Below are 21,182 nucleotides of genomic sequence, written 5' to 3'. Positions count from 1 at the left end.
CCCCCCACCACCACCCCACCCCTCATTTAAGCCCCCCCCCCTTTTTTTTAAGATGGTAACTGCTCAAATTTTCTCTGCATTTATTTCTTCAACAACTGTTTGTTTAATCTTTTTATTTCTTTATTTGCAAATGCTGCCCCACAACATGAATTTCAGAGGTGCATTTGACACTATCAAACATTTTTACATAGGAAATTTCACAATCTATCATGTCACCCTTCACTTTTTTCTTTCTTTTTCACTAAAATAAGTTCAGTAATGAATATCCAACTCCTTGTCAATAATCCAAACCCTGTGAAACGGCCCATCAAAAGAATTCATCTCTCGATCAATTCAGTTCTTGTTGATCCGTTCATTCGCTTTATCAGCAACAAACTGCCCATCAAAAAAATTCATCTCTTGATCTATTCAGCTCGTTGGTCCGTTCATTCGCTTTATCAGCAACAAACTGAACAGCTGACTGGCATGTCTTTTAATTCCCACAACAACCGAGTTCTGATTTTCAAACATCACACCATTGCCTTTGTCGCAAACCATCAAGGGTAGAAACCAGTTTACTTTATTGTTAAAGCTGGCAATGATTATCACACAACACTTTTCTCATCAGCTTCAACACTTGCTTTCACCTCCCAAACACCGTCATTCCCTGCGTCGAAAGTGCGACAGACAGCAGGTGAGGCAGCGAGGTCTGCTACGTGGTGATGCCATTGTGTTTAGACCCGGTCGAGTCTTTGCTCTTCTTCCCCTCCTCTATAGCTTGCTGCATTTCTGTGTAGTAGGCCAGCGCCTTCCGTACAGGTTCTATCACGTCAGCCTGCAAGCAACGATCAAAAATGAGTTTTAATGATTATGAGATTATGTTGCTGTCTTGACCTAATATTACCAACAATCACACATGATTAACAGCTATTGTGTTTTCAGTGTAGCAATAGGGTCCGATATTTAGACGAGACAAGTATAATGCCGACGAGTCGAAGACGAGTCGCATTATACTTGTTCGAATCTAAATATCGGACCCTATTGATACGCTGAAAATACAATAGCGATTATATAGCTGTTCTGACCTTGATTTGTTGTCTGATAACAAAAATATTTTGGAAAGATTTTGAAAGGTGGTTAAAATCACAATGTGATCATTGTCACAGACTGAGAATGAATAAAGTACTTGTTCTTTTTGGTTACGATAAAAAAACGAGAACTGATGATGGTTTTGATTTCTTGTTGCTACATGCCAAATATTTTCTGTACAAATGTCGTTTCAATAAATATAAACCATGCCTTGTGGCATTTTGTAATTATATTAATTACCAATATAAACTTGACCGATATGTACATCAAATTGAAATGAGGGAACATAATTTTACTCTAAAATGGGCAATGTATAACAATTTATTTAACCAATAATATTTTCATGTTTTACATTTTACATTGTGTATAATTACTCTGCCAATGTATGTTATTGTGTCTAATCATATCATACATTCTGTACTTATTCATTTTCATTTTTGTCAACTTCGCCTGAAAAAATTGAAATAAAAAAAATAAAAAACAACAACATAATTTAAAAAAAAAAATAAAATAAAAAAATTAAAAAATTAAGCGCCAATGACCCAAGACCGAGTCCTGGGAAAAAACACGGAGACTTTTCTTGTGAACGCAGAGTTCTCAACTCACGTCAATCTGAGGGAAGAGCTGTCCTACGGACTCGAAGAGCGGCAGTAGGACAAACTTGATGAAGCCGATCTGAGATGACGGCTTGGTGACCTTGTCCCTGTCCATGAAGGGGGCCACAGGCAGACCCTCCAGCTTCTCCATGTCACTCTGCACCAACACCAAACACAGAGACGTTAATGTCAAGCTTTCAAACATTTAGCCAACAGGCAACATAAAAAACCGATCTGAATTATAAACACCAACATGTTATAGTCAGGCATATTCCAACAAGCCAACATAAAAAAACATCTGAACATCAAACACAGACATGGTAAAGTGGTCCTTAATGGAGCCCGAAGTCGATTTTGCGTAGACTTCGCAAAGTCTTTCAACTGAAAACTCAGTGCTAAAGATCCATGCGGTCAGCTACGCGAAGTAATTACTTCGCGTAGTTGACATTGCCCAGTTGATTTGAGGCTTTCAGTGTCAGGTATTCAAACAAGCCAACAGAAAAAAACCATCTGCATACACCAAACACAGACATACAGTCAAGATCATTTTACACGAAAAACGATAAGCCGAAAAAAAAACATTACGCGAAACGTGTTGTCAGTCCCAATCATTCCCTTCATAAACCCTACTAAAAAAACATCATAACGCGAAATAAAACGATCTGAGACTCACGCAAAAAACGTTTACACGAAGCCGATTCTCGGTCTCTTGCACCACCAAACAACTTTTTTTTTCAACTTATAGCTTCCAAAGCGAGAAGTGTTCACGTGTTTGCATGACTGACTGAATATCTCATTTTCCTTCTGACCGTGATTGAAGATGGCCTCGAAAACAGGAGTGAAGAGAAAACAAGCAAGCCACACAATTGCGTTTAAAATCAAAGTTTTAGAAGAGCTTGACAAAAAACAACTGAACAAGACTGAAATTTGTAAGAAGTTTTCAATCGCAAATTCAACTCTGTCAACGTTCATCAAGAATAGACAAAAGATTGAAGATGCGTACGTGTCATGTGATGTTCAACCAAACCGAAAGCGGATGAGAACGTGTGCTGGAAATCGAGAGGCACTTGAAGAGAGTCTGTTTCAATGGTTTAAACAGGCTCGTTCTATGAACACACCTGTGTCTGGCCCATTTCTTTGCGAAAAGGCAGTGGCTCTTGCACAAGAGTTGGGAGTTGAAAACTTTGTACCGAACCCGGGATGGCTCACTCGTTTCAAAAACCGAAAGGGCATCGTTTTCAAAACGATATGTGGCGAAGCTGCTTCTGTGTCACAAGAGACGGTGGATAAGTGGACTGAGGAAACACTACCACACATCCTCAAAGACTACGCCCCCCGAGATGTTTTCAATGCGGATGAGACAGGATTGTTTTACCGGTGTTTTCCAAACAAAACTCTGGCATTGAAAGGCGAGACTTGTTCTGGTGGAAAAAAAATCAAAAGAAAGAGTCACTCTTCTCTTGTGTGCGAACATGAGTGGTGATGAAAAACTTCCAGCACTTGTCATTGGCAAATCAAAAAAGCCAAGATGTTTCAAAAATGTCAAGACCCTCCCTGTTAAATATCAGAACAAGAAGAGAAGCTGGATGACTGGGCTGCTCTTTGAAGAGTGGCTAAGATCAATCAATGAGAAATTCAAGAAAGAGGAGAGGAAAGTGTGTTTGTTCATTGACAATTGTCATGCACACCCGTACCCAACAGTGCAACTCTCGAACATCAAGCTTGTGTTCTTTCCATCCAACTGTACCAGCAAACTCCAACCATGCGACCAAGGCATCATCGCAAACTTCAAGCAGACAGCTTGTGTTGCACAAAATCATTGTGGCGATCGACAATCGAACGGAAAGTTATGTGCCTGTGGCAGACTGTACAGAGTTGTTTCCCTTCACACTGCTTGACGCATTGAAAACAACACGGACTGCGTGGGGATGTGTTGAACGCTCAACAATTGCCAATTGTTTTCGTCACGCCGGTTTTGTGATTCCGGAGGATACTGAATTGGACAATGGGGGAGAGACAGAGCAAGAAGAAAGTCGCATGGAAGAGTTTGTGTCTGCTTTTGACCGTGTGACAACACTTCTTGGCGTGACCGTGTGACAACACTTCTTGGCGTGACCGTGTGACAACACTTCTTGGCGTGACCGTGTGACAACACTTCTTGGCGTGACCGTGTGACAACACTTCTTGGCGTGACCGTGTGACAACACTTCTTGGCGTGACCGTGTGACAACACTTCTTGGCGTGACCGTGTGACAACACTTCTTGGCGTGACCGTGTGACAACACAGGATTTTATTGAGGTCGACTCGGAAACGCACACAACAAAGGAGTTGACAACTGCCGAAATTGCCGACAATGTGAAAGCACAAATGGGTGTTGATATGAGAGACGATGATGATGACATTGACAATGATCTTCACATCAAGAACGTGGAACCTCCGTCTGTTCGCGAAGCACTCTCAGCAGTCAACACACTTGCTGCGTTTTTGTTGTCAAGAGAAAACTCCGAAAGTGTGTTTGACGACGTCACAAGAATTGAACGGTTCGTCGGAAAGTGCAGTGTCAAACAGTTGAAGTTGACGGATTTCTTTCGTCCTGTGTGAATTCATAAACACTGCAATGGCACTGTTTTATCTTCTGTATCTTGCTTTAAAAAAAAAATCAAAAAAAAATCGGTTTGATCATTTTTGTTATCGCAAAAAAACATTAACTCGAAAAAAATCATTGGTCCCTTTCATTTCGTGTAAAGCGATCTCGACTGTATCATTGTCAGTTATTCCAACTAGCTAATTAACATAACAAACATCTGAACACCAAACACAGACATGTTATTTTAAGTTATTCCAACTAGCTAATTAACATAACAAACATCTGAACACCAAACACAGACATGTTATTTTAAGTTATTAGTGATCGACAAGAAGAAGATTTTAAGTTATTGAGACATCCCAGTGCACTAAGGGATTTATAGAGCAAATCGAGAAAATTCATTATTGAACGAAGCGCTGAGTTCAATAATTATTTTCGAGATTTGCTCTATAAATCCCTTAGTGCACTGGGATTGTTTCAATAACGATATTGTCAGTACCGCCATACAAAAAAGAAAATTCCAAACGCACATTTTGCTACGCGCATTTGAATAGGCATAACTGTGTGGTCAGGTCGTGTTAGATCTACTTTTGTGTGATCCCAAGTGTGTCGTGCTTTCGTCACACGCATTTTAATTTCTGTTGGTAAATTCCAGTGTAGCGTTAAGCTGAACAGTGATGATCTTTCATAGAGACCTCATTTGAACTCGGAGAAAGGACTGTGCTCTTCGTTATTTGCGATTCGAAACCTCCAGTCGAGATTCGACGGATTGACTGTGCGGAGTGACTCCCCTTAAATTGACTACTACCCCCCCCCCCCCAAAGGACTCGACGGTTAGCACATTTTCAAAATAAATGTGGCATATTTCTCGTGTTGTATCTTCACTCATCGGGGAGTCTGATACTAAATATGAACGGTAAGAATGCTCTGAACCCTACACGTATTATATCCCCATCGTTTTTTCGTTCACATTTGCCCAACATGTTAATTTGCTGAGCGAGGTTTATGTCGTCTGCTAGGCTACCTGGGCAATCGAACCACTGCAGTCTGCACTGAGCCTGTACGCATGAGGCAGGATGGTAAAAAGTCTTATATATGGTAAGAACGTTCTGAACCCTACACGTTTTCGATTACGATTGTTCTTGCCTTGAAATAATAATTCGGAAACCATTCATTTACTGAACTGATGCAGTCGTATTTCAGTGTAGTCTGCTACGTATGACAGAGTCGATCGAGTCAGTCTTCCAAATGCTGGTCTAGCTGACCATACGTTATCGGAATAACACTTGTGTTTTCTGTTAGCCGCTGGGAATTGTATACTAACTCATCATTTGGTAATGTGGATGATGAGCTACATGCATGAACACGTACGGCATATGAGAAGAATCTATGCAAGTCGGCGAAAATGAGATGAAACACAGTGGCTTCTATTTTTAGATCAGTGGCACTGTGGCACAGGCACATGCAATCTGTCAGAAAAAATACCAGTTCTGCTTTAATTGAGAAGCAGGCAATTTATAGTCATTTGGTATTGTGGAGAATATAAGCTACATGTCATTAATTAATTCTGAGGATGAGAGCACAGTCTCGCTTAGGCAATTAGGGCGGAAGAATACGCTCTGTGGAAAAGTTTCAGCGCATCGCCATTAGCCAATCAACTGGTTCACATCAGTCATGTGACACCAGTACTTACTGACAATATCAGTTATTCCAACAAGCCAACATAACAAACATCTCAACACCAAACACAGACATGTTATTATCAGTTATTCCAACAAGCCAACAACAACAAACAAACAAAAAATCTGTACACCAAACAGAGACATTTGGCAGAATTGTGACACAGATGTTTTGAAGACAAAATTGGTGATGCAGGTTCTTGAAACAAAATAGAGGATACTATTCACTTAAGTTAAAGCTAAACAGAAATCATGTTGTCACTCTATAGCTGTTCTCTTTTTTCTGCATAATAAAAGTGTGATCATGATTGTATTCGATTCAAGATATGATCTTTAGCCCAGCATAAGACTATGGGTAATACAAAAGTTCAGAAGGTACGTACCTTCATCATTTGCCTAAAAAATATACTTGCACGCACATGCATGTGAAAAAGCAAATATCTTTACAGCAATGACAACAATAAATACAGGTAATGAAAACTATTCAGGCGGTGCAGGGGAACAGAAACATTCTGACACTCAACACATAAAAACTGCAAACATTCATAACCAATCTTAAAATCTTTTACATTTATCAAAGACAAAGTAACCTGAATTTAACCTAAATTCCACATGCAGTTAGGCTCCAATCATTTCAAATTTGATTACATACTTTCCGATAAGTGTTCTAGTTCTGAAATCATGTCTGCTTTTCGTCAACAACAAAAAAGAATTAAAAAAAAGGCATTCTTTAACCAGGCAATCCATTCAAGGAAGAATGAGTATCAAGGACACAAGTAACGCTGGGGAATAAGCTATTTTTGTCCTTGCAAATATGAATGTAACCCCCTCTGGTGAAAGATAAATTGTGCATGGAAAGAAAAACCTTTTTTTTTGTGCGTTGCTTTTGCTTTTGTGGAAATCCGCGAAATCAGGAAGACTTGGATTGCTTGCTTAACTCATTGTCTCCCAGATACGGATATATCCGCACCCACTCATATGGCTCTATCTGACCAGGTACGGATATATCCGCTCAGACTGTTAGCTTCAGTCGCTTTCTGTAACGTCCATCTAACGCCTGCATTCCAGCGTGTTGATACACAATTACTACAATTCTGAGTGACCTACTGCAGTACAGCTGGTTTAGGCTAAAAAAAAACTTGGTCAACATAGGTGGGGTAGAAAGTGTTAATTGAATCTCACTATCCCTATTATCCTATGTGTAGCTATCTTCATTACCTGGTTGAAGAATTCCTGAAGTAGACATTCCAGCCAGGGTTCTGAGACTTGCATTGGCCGACATTCATTGGAAATATCCGCCACTTTCACCAATATCATCATCAGCTAATGTATGCAGGCAAAACCAACAGTCAAAAGGGAAAACAGAAAGAAACAACACTGAGAATGGGAGCAAAACTGAGATATATATCTCTACGAATTGTGCTCACAAAAGCTGAGAAATCATAACACTGGTTCAAACAAAACTGAATCATAAATGGGATGTAAAACATATATTTTGTCTGTGCTGGAACAAACACTGAAACTGAAAGAGGACAACATGAACTGGGAGCTACAACATTCACAAAAACAAAGAAAGTACAGTGGAACCCCCCATTTAAGACCTCCCAATTAAAGGCTCCCTCCCTTTTGCAGATCCTGTTTTCTCAGATTTGTTGTTCATAACCTCTGTAAATCTACCCCACTCTTTAGACCCCCCCCCCCCCCCCCCCCCCCCCCTTTTTAATTTTTTTTTTAACATTTAGTCAAGTTTTGACTAAATGTTGCTTAACATAGAGGGGGAATCGAGACGAGGGTCGTGGTGTATGTGTGTATGTGTGTGTAGAGCGATTCAGACTAAACTACTGGACCGATCTTTATGAAATTTTACATGAGAGTTCCTGGGTATGAAATCCCCAGACGTTTTTTTCATTTTTTCGATAAATGTCTTTTATGACGTCATATCCGGCTTTTTGTAAAAGTTGAGGCGGCACTGTCATAGTCACACCCTCAATTTGCAATCAAATTGATTGAAATTTTGGCCAAGCAATCTTCGACGAAGGCCGGACTTCGGTATTGCATTTCAGCATGGAGGCTTAAAAATTAATTAATGACTTTGGTCATTAAAAATCTGAAAATTGTAATTAAAATTATTTTTTTATAAAACGATCCAAAATTACTTTTATTTTATTCTTCATCATGTTTTGATTCCAAAAACATATAAATATGTTATATTCGGATTAAAAACAAGCTCTGAAAATTAAAAATATAAAAATTATGATTAAAATTAAATTTCCGAAATTGTTTTAAAAACAATTTCATCTTATTCCTTGTCGGTTCCCGATTTCCAAAACATATAGATATGATATGTTTGGATTAAAAACACGCTCAGAAAGTTAAAACGAAGAGAGGTACAGTAAAGCGTGCTATGCAGCACAGCGCAACCGCGCTGAACAGGCTCGTCACTTTCACTGCCTTTTGCACTAGCGGCGGACTACGGTCATTGTGAAAAAATGCAGTGCGTTCAGTTTCATTCTGTGAGTTCCACAGCTTGACTAAATGTAGTAATTTCGCCTTACGCAACTTGTTAAGACCTGACTTTCTCAGATCTTTATGAGATCCTGAAAGTAAAAGAAGGGTTCCACTGTAACATAAACATTTGCCTGCCCGCCTCAGCTCTACTCCCTCATGGAAAACAACAAGTGCAAACAACAGTTGACAACAGCCTGGCAGTTCCCTTGTGCACCGTGGACAGACTATATCCTGGGTGCACAGAGCCATATCTTGTCAAGGGTAGAACTGAACTGGACAGGGTAATGTTGAACTATAAAGCATTGTACATTCATAGGTCACAATCCACTGCAATTTATGCTTCGAATTTGCCAGAACCCGCTCTTATATGGATCACAAGTCATTTTAGATACCATAGCTGCCAACCTTCTGAAGTCAAAATCCAGGAGCCAGGGGTCCAGGGGGACCGTTTAGTCTTGAATATGAGCAGGGAGAAGTTGTAAAATTCGGGAGATTCCCGGAAAATCCGGGAGGGTTGGCAGCTATGAGATACCTTTAAAGCTACAGAATGAACCGCACAGATGCCTTTCTTTTACATGGGTTTAAATACGAAAACATTAGCGCAGCCATGCTTTGGAAGAAAGGGAGGCAACTCTGTTGATTCTACGTATGCATTTTCTCATCATTTTCGTTGATCAAATGACCAAATTAATTAATTATGCTCGAGTCAGTTTTGGAGCTGAATCTGTCAATTAATTTCACTATAAAAATTCTTCGGTCTGATGAAAGGGACTTGTATCAATGGGCGGTTCTGGTGAGGTTATGCCCCTTCTTTCTTTCGGCTGGAAACAGGCGGAACCTCGCGGCAAGATCACACGAGAAAGGAAAAACGTGTGCATTGGTCCCAAATAGCATGTCGCTTTGGTAACAGTTCGTGTGCAAGTCGTGCATTTTATACGGTAAAAAGACAATGGTAAGAGGCGGAACCTCGCGCCAAGATCACAGGAGTTGTCTCGCGTTATCACCCCAGAAGCGCTCATTGATTAGTTCAATACTGCCACTTGATTGTGAATGTGAGGTATGAATTAACAACACTAAAGTTCAACACTACCTGGGAACACTCATGCACACACTAAAAAACATCCTGCAGACAACATCGGCGGGAAAACAAAACAATGTAAAAGAGGAAGCAAAGGCCGAGACATCTGGAAAAAGGTGTAAACCTGATTGAAAAATTCTGTCAGCAAACAGTCCAGCCATGGAGACGCAACTTCAAGCGGCCGTGCCTCGTTGGAGATATCCGCCATTTTCATCAGCACCATATAAAGCTACACATTGACATCATCACAAATCAACTCAACTCACTCAACTCAACTAGTTAGAACATTTTCAATGTGAAAACCACAGGCACACACTGTCAACCTTGGGAGCGTTTCAAAATCTAATTATGACCCCATTACTGTCTGTGTATAGATGCTAGGGCTGAAAGTGTTTTGATGATACAGTGGAACCCTACAAATCTGAGAAAATCAGGGGACAGTCTTAAAATGGGGGTAAATTTACAGAGGTTATGAACACAAAATATCGTCTTCTTCTTCTTCTTCTTCGTTCATGGGCTTAGACTCCCACGTTCACTCATGGTTTTAGCACGAGTGGATTTTTACGTGTATGACCGTTTTTACCCCGCCATTCAGGCAGCATACGCCGATTTCGGGGGAGGCATGCTGGGTATTTTCATGTTTCTATAACCCACCGAACTCTGACATGGATTACAGGATCTTTTCCGTGCGCACTTGGTCTTGTGCTTGCGTGTACACACGAAGGGGGTTAAGTCACTAACAGATCTGCACATAAGTTGACCTGGGAGATCGGAAAAATCTCCACTCTTAACCCACCAGGCGGCAGCGACCGGGATTCGAACTCACGACCTCCCGATTAGGAGGCCGACGTCTTACCACTGCGCCCGTCGAACACAAAATATCAAAAAGTAGGGTCTTAAAATGGGGAGTCTTAAATTGGCGGGGTCTTCAATGAGGGGTTCCACTGTACTTAATTTGAATGGAAGTGAAATAAACCAAACACATTCTAACAGTGGAAATAAAGTACGATGAAAGCTAAAGTTCCTACAACAGCACAGCTAATTGGATGACGAATCAAGCTGCTCGTTTAGTTTGTGAAGAACAATAATTATGACTGTGATGGCTCAACAAATTAGAAATTGCATTTTAGTCATTTCGAACACTTATAGAAACTTTCACTCTTTTCACTTTTTTTAAAAATTTTTTTATCAAAGTCCCAGAAGCAAATATGTATGAAGCAAGCAAATTAGAAATTGCATTTTAGTCATTTTTAACAATTATAGTATCTTTTACTCTTTTCACTTTTTTTTTTTTTATCAAAGTCCCAGAAGGAAATATATGAAGCAAGCATTTGTCTTATTATACTCACAACTGCTCTGTGTTCCTTGTCACTAAAATCAAAGTGTGGTACCACAGATTTGAAAGTGTGGAGAATCTCATTGTGTTTCGCCATATCTGTGGATAAAATGCATCTGCAAAGAAAGAAACAGACAAAAAATAAATCAATTGAAGGGGAGCAACTGCGCAACATACTAACCACTTACAATATCTTGCCACGATTACTTCCCTTGCATCATGAATCTCGTTCGAATTTGCCCATTCGAGTTAAAAAAAAATTATTACTGACTTGTTTGCTTGAAAGTAAGGTCAACACGTCATGTTGCTGGTAAGTCTACGAGCTCCACTCTCCTACCTGTTAAATAATTTTGTTTACTCCCCATCCCTGCAATGTGCAATCGGGTAGGTTTATTGTATTATGTATCGATTGAACAGTGGATTTCCCTTCTTTGAGCCAAGTGACGTCAGAGGCCGACAAAACTTCATAATTTTTATTTAGGCAGCCAGCTGAGACCACAAAATAGTGCATGTTTGTGTGCGTTCAATCGTAAAAACTGAAAGGAATTCTAACCAGAATCGATCGATACATAAATGTTATTTGTATTTTTGACCAAAATATGACATTTTACACAGATCTCGACAGCTAGCGCTGTCGCGGAAGAACACTAAATGTCTCGATCTGTGTAAAATAGCATATGTTGGTCAAAAATACAAATAACATATAGTATCGTATGGCATCCTAACGTATAATATTGCACAATTCCATTTCAGATCTCGTACCTGATCATGCCCTCCCTCAGCTTGCGGAACTGGTCCTTGGGGATCTGAGCGAAAATGTTGGTCTCCTTGGATTCCAGGATCTCGAAGGCCACGGCGCAGTGATGGTTCTCCAGCGGGGAGATGTCGTTGTAGCGCAGCGCTAGCTCCGTGCGTGCGTTGATCTGGTAGGCGTTGTTGTATCCCGGGTGGTCAAGGTCGTGACAGATTGCGGCGGTCAGCAGGGTCAGTACGTCCAGTGGTTCCAATTTGGACGGAAGGTCGATCAGCCAGATCAGGCCGTACATCTGTGAAATACGAAAAAAATCAAAGAGACCGCTTGAGTACCAGTCAAACAACTTGTGATAATGCATGTTTCAGCTACTAGGTACTGCCCTGCCTTTGATCTGGCCGCACACACAGATTTCCACTCTGTTAAACTCGGTCACTGACCGGTCACTGACCCCGGTGCAGGAAGTGTTTCCTCTCTCAGATATGACAGGGGAACCACCTCTCATGGCAAAAACTGGGTCATTGACCCCTGGGAAGAAGGTCGTGTCTGTGCAGGAAGTGTTTCCTCTCTCAGATATGACAGGGGAACCACCTCTCATGGCAAAAACTGGGTCATTTTGGTGCGCCCTATCGGCCCCCTGCGTCCAATGGGTGACTGGATTACAATTTTTTTTTCAAAAGAAGGGGGTGCGTCTTCAAAAGCGCCTTGTCACCCGGAAAGTACAGTATAATAACAATTATATAACAAGAGGCGAAGCCATCAAGGCTCACGTAAGAAATCGACAAACAGTAACACAAACTCAATCACTCCGTCACACCAGGGACCTATATCTAATATAGGTCTATGGTCACACATACACACACACACACACACACACACACACACACACACACAGAAAGAGCATAGGTGAAACTGTGCAAGAAAGCGAGACACTAGATCTAGATCTGTCTGTCTGCATGTAGCCTACTTACAGGGACACGACTGCCAACAGAGTCTCGGCCCGCTCAAAATAATAATGACCGAGACTTTCAGTACTTCCTTCGCATGACGTCTAACCCTCTTACGTCATAATGTGACGTCAATGTAATGTGACGTCTTCAAATGTTAGAGTTTCTACCACAGACATACACACGCACAAACACACACACACACACACACACGCACGCACAGACAGACAAAGTTACGATCGCATAGGCTACACTTACGTGAGCCAATAATCAAATAGCTTTTCTATAGCGTGAGTCCCAGCAATTGGCTCCAGGTGCTTTACAATGTCATTCTAAAATAAATGAGCAATAATGTAACGAGCACACAAAGCATAAATATAAAAAACAAGAGGCGAAGCCTTCAAGGCTCACGTAAGAAATAGACAAACAGTAACACAAACTCAATCACTCCGTCACACATACACACACACACACAGTAAGCATAGGTGACACTGTGCAAGAAAGCGAGACACTAGATCTAGATCTGTCCGTCTGCATGTAGCCTACATACAGGGACACGACTAAGAGTAATACCTAATATTCTGGACTCGCAACGAAATATACAAAAAAATGACAATGAACAACGTTTCGACCTAATGGTCTTCAACAGGTTAAAAAAAAAATGAAAACAACAATACAAATATCAAAACGACTTATCAGAGAAGATGATGTCCTCCAAGCGCAGAAGAAGGGGGAAAGGGAGATAAAGAAAAATGAAAAATGTCACACATACACACACGCAGTACATACACGCAGTACATACACACAGTACACACACACAGTATACACACGCATACACACACACACACACACACACACACACACACACACACAAAAAGAGCATAGGTGAAACTGTGCAAGAAAGCGAGACACTAGATCTAGATCTGTCTGTCTGCATGTAGCCTACTTACATGGACACGACTGCCAAATAGTCTCGGCCCGCTCAAAATAACAATCACCGAGACTTTCAGTAATTCCATCGCGTGACGTCTAACCCTCGTACGTCATAATGTGACGTCAATGTAATATGACGTCTTCAAATGTTAAAGTTTCTACCACAGACATACGCACGCACGCACTCACGCATGCACGCACAGACAGACAAAAGTTAGCATCGCATAGGCTACACTTACGTGAGTCAAAAACCTGAGAAAAACAACAATGGGGGGAGAGTCTTGGCAAGAGTACTTATCAGACTACATATAAACACTTTTGTTTTGTTGTTGAAAGCTGGGCTGTTTTCACTTAATTTCTACCTAATCAATCAAACTAGTTTATTATCCAGGTTTTTCCAACAGATCTACCTGGGAGACTTGTCCTCTGAGTTGAAAGATAACTGTTACATACTGCAAATACTCGACGAAATCCACTTATGTTGGTGAGTGTATTGTTCATATTGACATTTCTTGGTTACAACACAGAAGGGATGTTATTTAACTTACACACTGGCATCTCAGTGCGAATACAGTGGAACCCCCTTTTTAAGACCTCTTTAAAGGGACTGGGGCAGACGTTCACCTGTACCTCTAACATTTATCAACAGCTATTGTGTTTTCAGCGTAGCAATAGAGTCCGATATTTAGACGACACAAGTATAATGCCGACGAGTCGAAGACGAGTCGCATTATACTTGTTCGAGTCTAAATATCGGACCCTATTGCTACGCTGAAAATACAAAAGCGATTATATAGCTGTTCTGACCTTGATTTGTTGTTCCAAACTCACAAAATGACAGTTTTTGCGTCGATGCGCTGATCTCAGGTTTTGATAGCAGACATCGTTTCCTAATGCGCAGACGCCACACTGACTTTGGAAAAAAACTTGATTTGACAACACAGCTGTTAAACAGCTTTTTATTTGTTCATTCGTATACAACAAAAAGAAGTTTGAGTTTTTTTAATTTTGAACAAGACTACTTATGAAGAAGACCAAAACACAACATCAACGGAAAACTAGAAACAACTGAAGAACTAGGATGCAACAAGGGGAGGAGAAGAGAACAGCTAATCCGTACAACGCGAACAGGCGGCAGCGAAGTTTTCAGTTTGGTGAATGGCATTTATACTTGTCTCGTCATGAAGCGAATTTTTCAACCTCAGTTATAAACGACTACATGAATGTTAGTGCCATGGGTTGAACATCAATACTTAAGAGGGGAATTGGGGTATTTAGTGTGGAGTTACGAGATAAGAAAAGCCGAATGCGAAAGTTTGTGTCAGTCGGCAACTTAGCTCACACAGGCACACAAAAACGGCTGTTCCGTTTTACTCCCCTGTTTGTACTACATCTTTCGACTTTGGGCATTTTGTGGTGTTTAGTGACAGAAAATAATTGGTTTAGTCCTGTTTCATTAGGAAGTTAGCAGAAAAGGGTATGCTATCGACATTTATAAAGCTGAAAAACATTCCCGAGAAGAATTTCAAGTTGTCAGTGTGTGCTGTTGTCGATTGAAACATCGTGTGGCACAGATGGGTAAACCGGAACCATGCGTCTTTGTTATTGTCAATATGCTTTTGGATATTGACAAAAATGGCCGACTTCCGTAGCATTATGAATAGCTATATAAGTTTATGTTGTTGTGCTCCTAAATTCATATACATAAATTCCACAGCTTTGTAAACATGTATCTGATTAAACACCAGCCCTCAAGAGTCGAAGCAGTACTTTTAAAAACGGCTGTCCCAGCCCTGTATCAAAAATCAGAGGAACACCCTGTTTTCTTAGCCTTTCTGTTCATAACCTCTGTAAATTTACCCCCATTTTAAGACTCCCTCCTTTTTAAGACCTGTTTTCTCAGATTTATTCTTGGTCTTAAAGGGAAGGCTCCACAGTATGCAGTTTTAAAGCGTACTTATTTTCCCCGAAAACCCCAAAACCTCTGAAAACCCCATCTAAACTAACTAAATCTATCTTCAAAGTGAAGTATTGGACTTGCCAGTGAAAAGTAAGCCTGATTCATGCTACATGCACCCTTATTTTTGTGTTAAGAGCCGGATTTTCGACCAAGTCGATGCAACAATTTCAATGCAAGGAAGGTAACTCTTGTTACTCGAAAGCACACAAGTATTGATGACGTCATGTGATTACATGTAGTGCTTCCGCTCCTTCGTAAATCCTCGCACAAACACGAAAATAAAGCCATGAACGGTGAAAGTTGCAGATATAAGTCCTGATTTCAAACAAATATGTAACAAAACACGATCTAAGGACGAATTTTGTTAAGTTTTGAAGAGGTTTTCAGGTTTTTTTCCCAGAGGTTTTGGGGGTTTTCCGGAGACAATTGGTATCGGTTCTAAACTTTTAAAAAAACTTGAGAGAAAATGAACGTACCATCTGGCTGACCATGAAGCAGTGTTTGAAGTTGTGGAAGGGCACGTGGTTGTACTTGGTGTAGATCTGGAACAGCCAGTTGAACAGCACCGGCATGGAGATGTTGAACTTGCTCACCAACCCCAGATCCACGAACATCTGTCGCAGGAGAATCAGCATCTCCGAGTCGTCCCACTGCCAGTTGTCAAAGGTGGGCTTCTTCAGCTGTTCTCGCACTTCTTGGGTCAACTGTACTTGGCTGGAATACCCATCAAACTTAGTCATTAGTATATGTATGTATTTGCTTGATGAGTCTTGCACACAAAACAGTTAGCTGAAACACAGCAAACTCATTGGTATGCAAGAAATGAAAATGTAATCATGTATGAAAAAATAAAATAAAAACAAGCAATGTTTTTTAAATTTGGAACACAAAATAATCTAATGATGTAAAAATGACATGGAAAAAAATATTTCATTTTTGAAATAATGCCTTTTATCCATTAGCAGGCTTCAAAATACATGAAACAATATTTTATGAACTTCGGTTTCTCAAAATCTCAAAACAGATTGTATAATGCTTTCCTGCAGCCAAACCAAAAAAGCAAAAAGCCTAGGGCACGCCAAGCCTTGCAGAATCATACTGACACTCACCTCATTACCTTGAACTTCTCGTAGACCCTCTTTCTGTAGGTATCCATCTTGGTGGTGGATGACCGGTGATCCCAGAAGGGATGTGCTGTCCCCATGTTCATGTTCTTGAACAGGCCTAGCCAGCTCAGGTGCTCTAGGCCCTGATCAACACACACATGGGGAACAAAAACATCTTTGAACAAGAAGGGCAAAGCCCATACGACTCACATGCTTGACCTTGACCTTTACATGACCTTGACCTTCAGCTAAACCTAGCAATGACATCATACACTAAGAACTGCTTTACACATTTTTCCTACCAAAATACATGTGACCTTGACCCAAGGTCAAGGTCATCCAAGGTCATGCAACACAAAGCTGTTAATTCAAGACATAGGAAGTACAATGGTGCTTATTGGCTCTTTCTACCATGAGGTATGGTCACTTTTAGTGGTTCACTACCTTATTTTGGTCACATTTCATAAGGGTCAAAGTGACCTTGACCTTGATCATATGTGACCAAATGTGTCTCATGATAAAAGCATAACATGTGCCCCACATAATTTTTAAGTTTGAAACAGTTATCTTCCATAGTTCAGGGTCAAGGTCACTTCAAAATATGTATACAATCCAACTTTGAAGAGCTCCTGTGACCTTGACCTTGAAGCAAGGTAAACCAAACTGGTATCAAAAGATGGGGCTTACTTTGCCCTATATATCATATATAGGTGAGGTATTAAATCTCAAAAACTTCAGAGAAAATGGGAAAAATGGGAAAAATAGCTGTTTTTTAGACAACATTTATGGCCCCTGCGACCTTGACCTTGAAGCAAGGTCAAGATGCTATGTATGTTTTTTGGGGCCTTGTCATCATACACCATCTTGCCAAATTTGGTACTGATAGACTGAATAGTGTCCAAGAAATATCCAACGTTAAAGTTTTCCGGACGGACGCCGGGACGGACGGACGGACGACTCGGGTGAGTACATAGACTCACTTTTGCTTCGCATGTGAGTCAAAAACACTCAAACTGGCATGGGAACAGCACAAGCTAAAAATCTAGAATCAGCAGGGGCAGACAAATGTCCTTGTATCCCCTCCCACCTCTAATACACACACACACTAACATGGGTGCACACACCCAGACAGACAGACACACAGACAGACAGACAGACACACACACACACACATACACCAAAAGCTTCTCGAATCAGAAATCAGTTGTGTATTTGGAGACTTTCCAACTTTGAATCCAAATATTGGGTGCTGAGATCCTTTGGAGGGTCATCACATTAACTCTTTGTTTGAAACTCACAGTAAACTTCAGATAAAAAGAGAAATGAGAAAGAGACGTACAGCGCAAAACAAGCTGTAAACTTAAAGGATGTCGATTTGCACCAACAAACCTTTTTTTGGACAGAGATGGAGAGAGAGAAGAAACAGAAAAGACAGAGAGAAAGAGAGGCACAGAGAGACACAGAGAGAAAGAGAAAAAGACATAGAGAAACAGAAGGGGGAGACTTCAAGAGAGTCACAGAGAGAGAGAGAGAGAGAGAGAGAGAGAGAGAGAGAGAGAGAGAGAGAGAGAGAGAGAGAGAGAGAGAGAGAGAGAGCAGACACTGAGACAGAGAAAGAGACAGAGAAAGAGACAGACAGGGAGAGAGAGAGAGAGAGAGAGAGAGAGAGAGAGAGAGAGAGAGAGAGAGAGAGAGAGAGAGAGAGAGAGAGAGAGAGAGAGAGAGAGAGAGAGAGAGAGAGAGAGACAAACAGAGACAGACAAACAGAGACAGACCGACAAACAAACAGTCCTCACCTCCAGTTTCTCCTTTAAATGCTCGGCCTTGGTTTTGAGCTCCACAATGAGATGAGGGGTCTCTCCGTTTTCCACAAACACCTTCTTCTCCAGGTCTTCCAGTCTGAAGCCATGTAAACACATGTCTCTTCAACTTCTAGCACTCTCAAGCTCTAATACAGCTGTCTGACTAACCATCGTTCTGGGCAGGGTCAAAGTGTACACTTCAACCACACTCCTAGATGCTATAGTCTTAGACCACACAGTTGACACAATTCAACATTTCACCCGCCTTCCAGCTCCCCCCCCCCCCCTCCCTAACAACCGTTAAAAAAAACCAAGAATAAAAAAAGAATAAACAACATTAAGAGCAAAGGTCACCACATAACCATTTCTGTCCAATGTAGCAACTCATGCTTCTAAAACTCAAAATTCACTGTAGCTCTGCTGACGATGGCTAGAAGTTGGCTATATAACAATACACCCGCAGTTGGTTGTGCAATCACACTGAGACAAAACTGTGATTTCAATCATTGTTCGCAGGCTTCGGATTTGCAGGTGAATGACTCAGCAAAATTGAATCAAAGACCAACTCGAGGGCAGTGCGAACAATACAACATGAAAAGATGTTGCTACATGCATACTCTCATAGAGGGGGGGGGGGGGGAGAGAGAGGGAGAGAGAGAGAGAGAGAGAGAGAGAGAGAGAGGGAGAGAGAGAGAGAGAGAGAGAGAGAGAGAGAGAGAGAGAGAGAGAGGGGGGGGGGAGGTGTGTGCAAAAGACAGAGTCGTTTTGGAAAGGTGCATTTTATAGGAAAGAACCCCGTGGAGTTTCTTTGGGGGAAGGGGGAGCAGAATGGGGGAGCGGAATGGGGGGTGGTAATGGGTAGGTGGTCGTTATTAAAAGACGGTTGCCAGGACTGGTTTGACTGTATTATCACACACACACACACGAACACACACACACACACGCGCGCGCGCGCTCGCACACACACACACACAATGTTATATATCTGACCTTTTTTCAATGGTCTCCAAGTCAGTGCCAATCTTGTTGGCAAGGGAGTCGTCTTTGCCTGTCAACATAAAATCTGTTAGTGTCTGATTACATTGAAGCTACGCAACATCACAATCAAAATCATTTGCTGGCAGAGCAATCATTTACAAAACGTTTACGTGCATACAGAAACACAGTCCCTTTTTTTTGTTGAGAGAGCGAGAGAGAGAGAAAGAGAGAGAGAGAGAGAGAGAGAGAGAGAGAGAGAGAGAGAGAGAGAGAGAGAGAGAGAGAGAGACAGAGAGAGAGAGAGAGAGAGACAGACAGACAGACAGACAGACAGAGAGATTCGACGGCAGCTGTGTGCAGAGGAGCATAAACAAAAGGATGAAATAAAAGAAACAAAGAAAAAGAAAGGAAAATAATCCAAGAAAGTACCTACGATGACAACTATTGCTTCCAGTTGCAGACACACACCAACTACCACATCCAGACATGGCGCTTTTGATGAGAGTATGCTTGAAACATTCTGGTCTGCACGACGGAACAGGGACACACATGTTATGGAAGGGCGCTGGCGACGCTTTTTTTCTCGAGATAGGTGTGACCAAATGACGTCTTTTCAACTTTCGTCATCCGAGAACTTTTCGTATTCACGACTTGCACTTTTACATGACACCGTGACCCAACAGACCCAAGGTGAAGGCCATACGTGGTGTTTGTTTGGTTTTTTTTTTGGGGGGGGGGGGGAGGCGGAGGCAGAACTTCCGGTTAGAAAACACGTGGAAACTTTACTACAACATAGACCGCTTTGAAAGACTGATCAGCAGAAGTCCTGTACGCCGTAACCTAGCTGTAACCACTGACATTACAAACGTAAATCCTCAGTGAAACGACCTCGTTTAAAAACATGACGTAATGATACCTTTGACGCGGCTGTGACGACAATTAAATTCTCAATTCTTGTCTAAAAGAACCGGAAGTTTGAGTTCCCCTCACAAATGGGAAAGCCGAGACTAATAATGGCGGCCACCATGCGCCAAGTCCCAAACACTCCTGCAAGTCGTGAATTCAAATCAATGTAATGTCTCAAGACTGAGCCGACAAGTTGAGAAAAGCAATGACATTTTATTTCTGCAAAGCAGCTGAATATGAAAAGAAAAGAAAGCGTACAGAAGTATGTTTGAGTCTTGCAAGACATTGTGAACAACGGATGGTCCCTTCGAAGAAAATAAAAATATCTGCTTTGAAGGTAGGGAGATTTTACAGCGCACACGTCAAAATGTAAGTCGCATTGGACAAGCGTATTGTTATTCTTCTTTCTTCGAAGGACCGTAGATTTGTTTGTGACAATTTTTCCGAGCTGCGCATGCATTTTTAGCTTACAGAAACCCATTTGAATACAAATCGCAAAGAAATTTGGATCGTTTGCTAAGGAACTGCAACGTCAATATGCCAAAACAACAATTTCTAGCACAAACTACAACACGTGGCTTGAAGTGTCACATCTTTTATATGTGGGTTTAGAAGAACTGTTCATAATTGTCATTGCACTCCGGCCCTGTTCTTCTCTTTGTCACACCCCCTGTTGACCGTTAGTTCTGTCGACGCAGTAGTAACTCGATCACACGAGAAGACAAACCTACTAAGGTAAGTACACAGTACAGTCTAGAGACATAGTGCCTGCTGCCGCGCGAGCCGAGAAAATTTTCCCTCTTTATCTTTGCTGTGCTGGCAGCAAAACCCCTCCGCGCGGAGGGGTTTCCAGACACATCGTACGTAGGGCGAGTAGAAACTCTCCTTCTAGACCTCCCAAACTCTAAGAAAATAAAGTCTCAGAAAGGGGTCTTCAAATGGAGGT

At 41.3% G+C, this 21,182-nt stretch overlaps 1 protein-coding gene and 1 pseudogene across 1 annotated transcript; one reads left to right on the top strand and one right to left on the bottom strand.

Moving 5' to 3' along the window:
* Positions 1 to 40: 40 nt before the first annotated feature.
* LOC138956135 (high affinity cGMP-specific 3',5'-cyclic phosphodiesterase 9A-like) lies at positions 41 to 19,400 on the bottom strand (the record flags this gene model as incomplete). Its single annotated transcript, XM_070327580.1, is given in 10 exon segments — positions 41 to 814; positions 1,675 to 1,821; positions 7,150 to 7,254; positions 9,642 to 9,746; positions 10,867 to 10,969; positions 11,616 to 11,899; positions 15,921 to 16,158; positions 16,554 to 16,693; positions 18,347 to 18,449; positions 19,343 to 19,400. Coding segments are annotated over 10 exon segments (1,406 nt in total), but the record flags the coding sequence as incomplete, so codon positions are not given.
* Positions 2,485 to 4,266, top strand: LOC138956133 (tigger transposable element-derived protein 4-like; annotated as a pseudogene).
* Positions 19,401 to 21,182: the final 1,782 nt, after the last annotated feature.

Source organism: Littorina saxatilis, unplaced genomic scaffold (assembly GCF_037325665.1).
Source record: "Littorina saxatilis isolate snail1 unplaced genomic scaffold, US_GU_Lsax_2.0 scaffold_476, whole genome shotgun sequence".
Taxonomy (NCBI): domain Eukaryota; kingdom Metazoa; phylum Mollusca; class Gastropoda; order Littorinimorpha; family Littorinidae; genus Littorina; species Littorina saxatilis.
The sequence above is the reverse complement of the archived record's forward strand: the minus strand, read 5'-3'. Positions and strand labels throughout refer to the sequence as shown.